This window comes from Protopterus annectens, chromosome 10.part0 (assembly GCF_019279795.1).
Source record: "Protopterus annectens isolate FY-2018-M chromosome 10.part0, PAN1.0, whole genome shotgun sequence".
Lineage (NCBI taxonomy): Eukaryota > Metazoa > Chordata > Ceratodontiformes > Protopteridae > Protopterus > Protopterus annectens.
Genome location: NC_056744.1, coordinates 1,557,673,537 through 1,557,684,588, shown reverse-complemented (window position 1 = coordinate 1,557,684,588; position 11,052 = coordinate 1,557,673,537). Strand labels below are relative to the sequence as shown.

The window sequence follows — 11,052 nt, the reverse complement described above, 5'->3', positions numbered from 1 at the left end:
TAGTTTAATTAGTTTAATAAATAGTAAATATTTAAATAGTAAATATTTGTGTCTGCTAGTTGGAGTGGTAATATAGGGCACTGTCCCGGTTCCAACTGCTTCAGTGGCACAGTTGGCAGTATAGCTAGAGCATCTTTCCAAAACACTTGGGTTCAGTTCCCACATGAGACATTTACTTATTTTTCACCTTTTTCTGCATGTATTTCATATACATGAATGACTTAATGTCTCTGTAATCTGTAAAAAAATTAAATATTTGTGTGACTTAACAGGATGTGCAATGTGAAAGACAAGTGATATCAGGGACTACACGTCTCATCTGTTTTAATGCTACAGTTGGAAACACACTAAATAACTGTAAAGAGAAAAAAACAAGAAAACATTGTTTACTATTTGCAGATTCTGCAGTGGAACCTACACAAAGCACAGAACTTACTTCTGGATGTATGAGCAACATAACGGAATGTAGATAAGCATTTTATATGAAAATGTTTTAGTGAGTGAACAATACATACACATAAATCACAGAATTATTTGTGCCAGTTCTCACTACAGCTTTAAGTGAAATAATTTCAAAGGATCCAAGTTGTTCCCAAATTCATTATCACAGGGGTTTAAGTACAAGCGTAGCACATCAGTGAAGGTATCAGTGAAGGTGTACAGGTGTGACATGTCATCTGCATCATAGAAGGACACCTGGCCTCCCTCATAATCCACATACACACCAATCTTCTGGGGTTTCTTCGTCAGGTTAAGGATCTGTGGGGGTGAATCACAGGCTTTATATATGACACGGTTGCTTAGGTATAAAGTCCAGCCTCCAGATTCGGGATTCATTGCTCTTAGACCCTGCCTTCTGATGGAATCTCTGATAACACCCACATGCCATTCAATCTTGTTCCCGACAATGACTTCCCAGTAGTGCCTTCCAGAAGTTACTCGTTCAGATCCCAGAACAGCAAGCAATGACTCAAACCTCTCTGGGTGAGGACAATACTGTTGGTATGTCAAGCTGTATTTCACACTAGTCTGACCTTCAGAAAGGATAAGTCTTCTGTTTGCAGTATCAGGGTCCAATAACAGGGAAACTGGGGCTGCAAATGAAAAAATATGAATTTATAAAATTTTCAGCACTTTAGATTCCCAAAGTAGCACACTCTGATATGCATAAGAATACAAAAGTTAACAGGCAATAAGAATAAACAGGACTTCATTATCTGCAAGTTCCGCCCTAGACACACTCTTACTGCAGCTGGAATATGACATATAACCACTCCCCCTCAAAATTCTTTACTGCTATGATGTCATTCTGCTGACTCTGTAGGGTTTTGAATGGTACTTCCTCTCCTTTTCCCTACTAACTGGACTGAAAGCTGTCCAAGGAAATGGCATCACCACTCCAAAGAAGTGTACCCTATTTACACTACTAAAAAATCTGCAAGAACTTCCAGCACATTTTTCTTTATGCAGCCTATACTTTATCATCAAATAACAATAAATGCACCAGGGACCTATTTTAGGTTGCGTCAGTCCCACATACATAATGGCTATATGTACACCACTAAAGTATTTTTGAAGGAGAGCCAAGCCAGAGATGAACTAAGCACACGGTTTGGTTCTTAAAGCCTACAAACAGCAGAGTCAGAACAGAAAATCAGAGGAGTAGCTAGGTTAAAATAACTACGTCTTGAAGACTAGAGGAGTTTTTTTTTTTTGCTTAAATAAATGACAAAACAAATGAACACTGACAGTATGTTGATACATATGTTGATACATTTCCTAACAGCTTGCGCACAGCCACACCCTTTGTTGTTCCCAAGCTACATGTCTGCTGACAATGAAAAATAGGTAAAAATTATAGTAAGCATAACATATAACTATACTGCTCTATATACAGTAAAATAAATGTTGTCTTGGATAGTGGATATTGTTTTACCCATTCTGGTCTAATGATTTAATGCACAATAGTTTCACCACTCTTTGCAAGAAATGGTCAAACAGTCACAAGGTAGAAAGTAGATAGACTGCCTAAGCAGAACAATAAAAGCCTTGTGAAATGATATATTTCATTAGCTTTGTTTAATAAATCATATTTCAATTCTGTGCTGTGGTAGCATTGTCGCTGCACAGTAAGAAGTTGTCCCATTCGATTCTCAGTTAGAGCGTCTTCTGTGTGGAGACATGCGTGAATGGGCGTACCTTCATTGAAGGTTGTGCATCAGAGATGGCAACTCGGCATGTAAAAATCTACTGCCAATCATTAGCAGACCGGAGTTCCGCTGTGGCGACCCCTAACCGGGAAAAGCCGAAAGACACAACAACATATTTCAATTTTCTTAAGGCAGCCCACAATAATAGCAAAATCATTATTCTTAATAACCTATTTAGGTACAAAACACATACACATTGTCTCATTGGGCTATGCCCCTTCTAAGAAGGTATATTTCGTGTAAAGTTGTTACAAAACATAATAATAATGGCAAACTTTGATAGATACTGCCCCTCCAACAAACCACATCAACCATAACTGTCCTTTGCTCTCATGCATTGTATGCCCCCCAAAATGATAGCACCTTTCTGCATTAAATGAAAAATATAAGAAATACAGAAACATTTTGCTGTTTCTACTTGTGGTTGATAAACACATGCACTCCTCCTAACAAGTCATAACACTTTTATTTGCTAGCACTGATTATATGATGACCTTTAAAGATGCCTCCGCACACCTTCGCCAAAAAGGTAGCCCATTTATGTGTACGTCTCTGGTGCTTGATGGTAAGGAAAGTGAAAGAAAAAAATAAATGGCTACAACAATAATATATTAATTTTAGCATGTTACTAATGAACACATAAACATACACTAAGCACCTCTTGCAGATTCACTGCATTGAGCTAAATCAGGGACAACTGAGAGACTGGGGCTTACCTCAATAAAAACAATGAAACAAAAAGAATTTTGCCCATGCTGTCCTCAGTACTGGTAGTATTTCCACACTCTCCTGGTCTCTCTTTCAGGGAGTTAGTCAGTGAATTCCATGTTGTACTCACAGGTGCTTACTGCTGCCCCCAACCTACCTGGCATTTAAAAAAACATGTTCATTTCACTCAAGCTGTTTCCCCCCCAACTTAATGCGCGCAACATTTTCAGCTGCTCAGTCAAAAACTATTAGAGTTATTGTTTTTAGATTTGCAATCTAATCTGTAAGCAAGCTATATGCATGTTTTTAGAGGCATTAATCAAGATGGCATAACAGGGCTTGATATGTGTCTTTCGGCTTTTCCCTGTTAGGGGTCGCCACAGCGGAACTCCGGTCCACTAATGATTGGCAGTAGATTTTTACGTGCCGAGTTGCCGGCCCTGACGTACAACCTTCAACGAATGTACGCCCATTCACGCATGTCTCCACACAGAAGACGCTTTAGCTGAGAATCGAACAGGACAACGTCTTACTGTGAGGCGGCAAAGCTACCGCAGCACCACCACCGCAGTTATAAAAGGGCTTGATAAAGCCCCAATATTTATCAAGCCCTGTTATAACTGCGATGGTGATGCTGCAGTAGCGTTGTCGCCTCATAAAGCCCCAATATTTCTAACATGCTCAGAAAAAAAATTTACGTTTAGAGTTCAAAGAGTATGCCTAGATACAGTCTCTTTCTCTCACTGAAACAAGCTACTCTCCCTCTATGGCAGCATGCAAGCACTCTGAACTAAAGAAAAAATGCATCTCTCATCATAAAAATGAGCTGCAAATCCTTTTCTACAAGAATTGCCCAACTACAATGTCTAGCAATAGTCCTTTCTATGCAAAATGTTTAAATCCTCTTCCTATTCACAACATGGAACAACCCTCTCAGGAATTCCAGCCAAACACAATGTTTAGATACACAGACTGGACCAAACAGAATGCACTCTTAGTCTGCAGATCTGATCTGAATCAACAGTCAGCAGTTACTCAAGAAGAAAAAACAAAAATCCTTGCAGTTGTGGTTCGGCTCAACCTCAGCTCTTTAACATGCTGGATCACGAATTGAGCAAGTTCTAGCTTGCCCATCTCTACACACCACATCTATTGATCAATGACAAAGCTGTCTGCAGTAGCTGTTGGAATTTACTCTTTTGCTAACTCAGCCATATTTTACCTTTTCCATTCCGTAACTCAGGGGCACATGAATACTGCAGGCCATACAACAGAGTCACGTGTCAGACAAGGTGAATAGGCCTAGTCCCTGTGCTGCATAGTTCTCACGCTAGTCACTGAGCAAGCACGGCCTACAAAAAAAAACATAATATGCAAACAACAAACTGAAAATGAATAACGTACTGGTCCAGTTTATAAGAACATCATTCACAAGACAGAGAGTCCATCTAGGGACAGGGAGATGGTGGGAAGATGTACAAAGGAAGACTTCCTTGTAGACCAACTATTTTTTTTTTCTTGCTACAACTGACTTTAGATCCCTTTGATTTCCTTCTCTCCTCTCTGAGACCATCACATCTTGGAGTACCCTAGATGTGTCCTTTCACAGAGTGGGCTTCATCCCTCTAGACAGGAAAATGTTGTGGCCATCAAACTATGAAAACCCATGTGACTTGGGCAGAGGACTGGAGAAGCCAGAATCATCATACTGGCATCAGCTAGGGTTTCTCTAAAAGCCTTTCCTCCCTCTAATGTGCTGGACTGTTATCATGTAAGCAAGAGTGCAATGGCACCATGAGGGAGATGCCTGACCTACATAATGGTAAGTTACACTTTTGTCCACCTGCCTACTGTAACACTGGCCCATTATCACCATCAGCGCTGGTGAATCAGTAATCTGCCCCCAGCACGCATGTCTCCACACCCTCCCCCAACTCCTGGCCCACCTCCTAGAACCATGCCCAATGAAATACTGCTAGATGAACCTCTGAACCAGTAACCAAGAGGACACAACACAAATGTCTATAATAAACACACTTTTGAAGCAACTGCACTGAGCAGCCATGAACCTGGTTGAATGGCTTCTGAGGACTGCTTCCACTGGAGGAACTACCAGGAGACATTTACTAAGCCACATCAAGTTTCACTTTCTCCTTGGATCTAATGAGATGAACAGCTGTTCAGTCTTTAAAAATTAATAGACCTGAATCTCCTTTAAATAAAACCTGAGCTGTAAGGAGTTGTCAATGAGTGAAGTATTATTCTCCTCTGGATTCCAGCACTGCACAGAAAAAGGAGATGGTAGACTGTTTCAAGGACAATTCTGAAATAACTTTTGGGAGGAAGAGTAGGCTTGTCCTCAGTAATACTTCATCCTTATGAAAGACAAAACTGGGTTTCCTATAAGTAAAGGCCTGAGCTCAGACATTCTGGGATCAGAGACAATGGCTACCAAGAACAGCAGCTTTCACATGATAAAGTTCAGGGCTGCGGAACAAGAAGTTGGATTGAATGGAGGACAGTCAGGCCTGTGAGTCATTAAACTTAAGTCCCAGAGATGTTGAAGATGTAGGACTCCTTAAGGAAATGCTGATGCTGGGTCACAGTAATGCCCTACTTGAGGCTATGATGAAAGAAGATACCACAGTGAGCAGTTTGACCATGGAGTAACTGAAACCCAAGGCCTAGAAAAGCTCTGGTATCTCTGAACACTAGCAAGCTGACCAACAGATTAAGCACAGATGACCTTTCTTGTCCAAATGAGGAGCCACTTCCACTCAGCAAAATACACCTGGTAAAAGGAAAGCTTCCTGGCAGCTTCAATCAACTTTGCTATGCCTAGTGGAAGGCCTGACAGTGGCACTGAAGCTAAACAAACAGTAATGTGCAAATGTGGAACCAGCCTTTGGCCAACTATGGAGGACTTCCTTGGCTTGTACCAGGATAGTTTATTGCATTATCAGGGACCTGTGAGCCTAAAAACACATCATCTTGAGCAAACATGGTCAATGGAGGAAGTATCTTGTTCCTTCCTCTCTGAAACTTGTGAAGACGCATGTAATCAGAGAAAACATGGAATGGCATTCAGGAATTTTCCAGGCCATATGAAAGAGAATGTGCTTGCCGTTATAGCCTCCTTGTCCTGCTAAACCAAGCTCAACAAGGGAAGGACCACATTCCCCCAAGTGGTGAACAGGTTGCTGTATCACTTACCAAAGATTCTGAGTTGACAAGATTCTCAAATCCACAGGTCCAGCAAAATATTTGAACTGTGCCTTAAAGACTCTGCTGACATTTATTTTCCTCCAGGATTTGAATGGCTGTTGGAGTGATGCTCCTGTCTAAACCCCACTGCAACGCATGCATTACCCAGATTTCAATAGTGAAAAACATATAAGTCCGTCACACCTGCAGTGGCAAAGAAAAAATAGCATTTTCAATAAAATACTCAAAACTGTTTTTTTCAGCTTTTTTTATCCTGCTGTCTGACAGTCATCAGACCCTTTTTGCCAATGAACCATTAATTCCTTAATCACTAAGGTTTTTTTCATTTAAGTTCCACTATGAAAGGAGAAACATGCAGAAGATGTCTTCATTGGGTGGTCATTCATTTCCACAAGGGTTGTATGTCAGCAAGCAATCTACCCTCCAACTCTGAAGTCCATCAGGTAGCTTTCTTTGTCTCTACCAGGGAACCTCCTTGCTCAAAGAGAGTGAGATACCCACACTCATTTCATCCTCTCTCTCCTTGACTGGAATCTACAGTGCTGGGACTGTTAATTAAATCCCAGTCACCTAAGTCATAGTCATGGCTCCATCCCTCTGCACCACACAGTCACGTAAAATGTTTGCTTTTGTGTGGGAGATGCCCTCCTCCCCAGATATGGAGAAATTCCACTTGTAGCCTCCTGCTTAGCAAAATCAACTCTGAGGTTGTTGCGTCTCAGGATAAAGGATGTATCTCCATGTAATAGCCTCTAGTGAGTTTCTGAAGCCTGCAAATGTTGCTGAGCCTTCACTGTATACTCAGCTAAGCACATTGTGGTCAATGACAGTACTGCTAATAAGCCCATAAAGAACGTTGGCAAGGAAGGCTGCATTCTAGAACAACAACATGCTCCTCTGCATAGAGGCACAAGTGCATACCTCCTTGTTTGCCAATGTTCTAGACCAAGGACTGGTTGTATGACTCTACTTGGTGGGGCTATGATCTCAGCGCCTCTTTTCAGCTGTTCTAGGATGTGAAGAATTGCCCTTGCATGCTCTATCCAATTCATGTGGACTTCCCTTCCTTAGGAACCACTTCCTCTGAACCACAGATAAAATGAAATGGGGTTTACCATGCTGCATCTGAAGCATACATCATCAAAACCTGCCATAGATTCTGATAGAGCAAGGAAGACCCACACTGAGGTCAATGAGAGGACTTGAAAGATCCAATGCATGATCATCCATACCCACTCTGAGTACATAATACTTCTTGTTCGTAGATTTCAAGGTGAGCTCTGAAAACTAGTCCCTTACAGGCAGTTCTGGAAGTAATTAGAACTGCAACTGCTACTTGGTAACTTAACAGCACAACAATGAGAGGAAAAACTTCCTGTCACTTGGGAGCTCTCCCCTTTCTATGAGGGGTCTTCTTCTGTGAACACTCTGGGGAGGGGGATCAAAGAAGCAAAACAGACCAGAAGGGCATCATAAAAAATCATTCACAGCATCTGTTTCCTCTTTTAAAGGTCTTCAACCAGAAACTAGGAGAGCTGCTGAAAAAAGACCCATTCCTGGAAGAGGGGATTATGGGTTAGCCTGCATGGACCCATCCTTGAAGAAGTGCCAGAGCCAATGACATCCTACACAGGTCATACATGAGTCAGCTACCCTACCTAGTGCATCAGCACAGTCGTAATTATAGTAGGATGCATGGAAACTGAAGTTAATGCCAAGTCTGGTAGTTGGTGCAGAGGTTAAGGTTATGAGCTGTAGCTCCTGTGGTACAGAGTTTGATTCACTCAGTGACGTACTGTGGGACCTTGAGCAAGTTACTTAACCAGACAGTGCTTGGGGGCAACGGTGAGTTTTGGCTAGGTTCCTCAGTGGTCACATGGACTGCAAGCCTAGGGTAAGGGTCTTAAATGAATCCTTCTTAACACAAAATCAGAAAGGCCTGAAATGTGTGGGGTAAGCAGACAAAAGAATTAAAACCCCATAGTGGTAAAGGAAAACACCCTCTTGTCCATCCTACTGCCTTAGACTCTTCATCAGGTGGTAAGGCATTAAGGTACTGCAGTGTCCAAGACCAATGCCAAACAGAAGAGATCATGTAGGATCTGGTCTAGGATGCTTGGTTAGGATGCCCGTCCACTTTGGTGTGAACTGCAGAAGGAAACAGCCTTCTTAGAAGAAGAAGAGGCAAAATCCAGATGCTTCCAAACTGCAGAAGAATTATCCATTAAGACAGGCTCCATACAGGGTATCATGCTTGTTTGCTTCTGTAGGGTATAGCCATGGCTGGACACTGACAGCAAGCACAATAATGTAACATAATGTTGCAACAAAGCAGCAGACACTGTACAATTAAACTTCACTGTCACTGCCAGACTAGATTGTGTATATATGTGTGTGTGTGTGTGTGTGTGTGTGTGTGTGTGTGTGTGTGTGTGTGTGTGTGTGTGTGTGTCTGCGTGCATGCGTGCGTGCGTGCATGTGTGTGTGTGTGTGTGTGTGTGTGAACACACACACAAAGCAGCATTTCCGGCTCCTATACTCAATAACTTAGAATGTACATTAATACATTAAGTAGAGCAATCTGAGCTACAACTTAGTTCCTGAATAAAACACAGTCCTATACCACTGAAACCAGGGGCTCATTTACATTAGTGAACTCATTAGCAAAAAAAAAAAATACTTTCATCACTATGGAAATATTACAGCCTTATGACATCACTTGACAACTTCAGTGAATGTGTGCTTTTAGGTTCATAGATTAGTACTAGGGTAACTGCCCTTGCAAGCCATTTTAAGCCTAGTCAATTATCCCTTGTGAGACTCCAACCCTGCACCTTGTGTTTGTAAGGCAAATACCTTAACCATTAGGCCACCCTCCCAACCCTAAGTGCCTCCAGTGCCAGAAGCAACACTTAACAGTGTAAACACCCAATGTAGTGCATTTGTAAGGCAGGTTACGTCTCTAGAGTGGATCCCTACTGAAATGCCAGCACTCAGCATTTTGAGTGCCAATAAGCCAAAAAAAATACAAAAAGCTCAGGAAATGAGTGAATCTAAACTTTGCTTTACATCCAGGGAAAGCCCCCCTCCACCCTTGAATTTATATATACCAACTCTGAGATCCCCATACCTTGAAGAATAAGAAATATTCTGAGAAATGTCCATCTCATATATAGTTTATGTATGCCTGAGAATTAACTGCCTTGCAAGAAAACAGCAATACTATCCAAAAACAACAAGAAAGTAGTAATTTATTCAAAGTAAGTGCTTTCACGTCCAAATGATGCTTCCTCAGAAGTCTGAGGAAGCATCATTTGGATGTGAAAGCTCTTACTTTGAATAAATTATTACAGGTTATGTGTGCCTGACTTTGTTTTGCCCCCCCACACACACACACACACACACACACACTCGCGCGCACACACACACACACACACACACACACACACACACACACACACACACACACACACATTTATATATACCAACTCGGAGATCCCCATACCCTGAAGAAAAGGAAATATTCTGAGAAATGTCCATCTCAGATATAGTTTATTAAGTCCGTTCTTTCAGCCATTCAGTACCCATGTTTCAGGACTTTAACTGGTCCGAACATTTAAAATGGTTTTCCCTCTGGAGTGTCTGTCTGCCAGGCATTCATCTAGTGAAAACACTCACACTTACTATTAGAATCAGAATTCATTCTATGCTAAATAATTTTGGTTTCTTTATATAGTACTATTTTTTTAACTTGATAACCATGGTTTCTGAGGGGAAGCCAGTAGCACTGCCTAATTAAAATTACTTGTTTAGTCACAAAGCTACCAAGTGGAGATTAAGGTAATCAAACCCAGAATTCAAATGATGAATTAATGGTCCTCCTCTTCCTTCTTGTCAGATGCTAAGTGGGGCTTTTCTGGAGAGAAGGCAGCTGAGGCACAAATAAGTTTATAGAGGAATTTATTAGTCTGAGAGTCTTCCCAAATAAGGAGTTAGTCGAGGGGATGATAACTCTAGGAAAACAACTTTTTTGTCAAGGCGCTCTGAGATAATGAAGGTAGCCATGTATAATTTCCTCTGTCCTTACCCCATAATGAACTGGTATGAGTGACCAGGGCAATAAAACAGTAAAGCAAAGACACCTAGATGAATATCAGTCTTTATGTAGATGATATATTTGTCACTACGTGTTGCAACATACTCCTGCAAAGTTCATCTTGGGAAGTTATGGCATACAAAATTTTTGGGGGAATCAGAAGTGCAATGGGTAAGAAGTGTAATTAAAAAATAGAAATGGGGTTGTAGAAATGTACATGAAAAATGCATCAGTAAAGCTTATCAGAGGAACTACAAGCATCCATGCATAGTTCTCCCTCAAAAAAGCATGTGGATAATTAGAAGTAAATAAACTGTCATCAAATTCACTAGCAAGGATGGGGAAAATGTATCAGAAGTCAGAGGCATAAATAATCCAAGTATGAGTACCCTTTTTTAATAATGACAGCATTACAGAAAATCCAAAAAACTGCAAAACTAGCCTACTACAATTGATTGGCAATCCACAGTTTTTGACTGTGACAAACTAAGTACATTTTCAGTAAAAATATTAAAAAATATTTTTAAAGCTTTGTGCTCATATAATTGTATAACCACAAAGGCAATTCTGGGAATTCACTAACAGTCCCAGTGCGGGTATAGCCCACGGTAAAAAGACCCTGCTACCATGATGCATTATTTTGTGATTTATATACACATTTAGCTGCAATGAGGAAAGACTTCATTAGTGGCTATTTTGCATGTCTATGAATCGCACTTACCTACCATAAGGTGTGGGTGAGCACTTCCTGCAGTAGTTAACTGTGGCAGCTCTCCCCACTAAATTACACACACACACACACACACATACACA

The 11,052-nt window shown here is 41.1% G+C and overlaps 1 protein-coding gene across 1 annotated transcript in view; it reads right to left on the bottom strand.

Moving 5' to 3' along the window:
* Nucleotides 1–307: 307 nt before the first annotated feature.
* LOC122813728 (zinc-binding protein A33-like) overlaps nucleotides 308–11,052 on the bottom strand; it is a 149,092-nt gene continuing 138,347 nt past the window's right edge. The window contains exon 6 of the mRNA XM_044086199.1: nucleotides 308–1,094. Within this exon, the coding sequence (XP_043942134.1) occupies nucleotides 550–1,094 (545 nt within the window). The 3' untranslated portion in view covers nucleotides 308–549. The remainder of the gene's footprint in view (nucleotides 1,095–11,052) is intronic.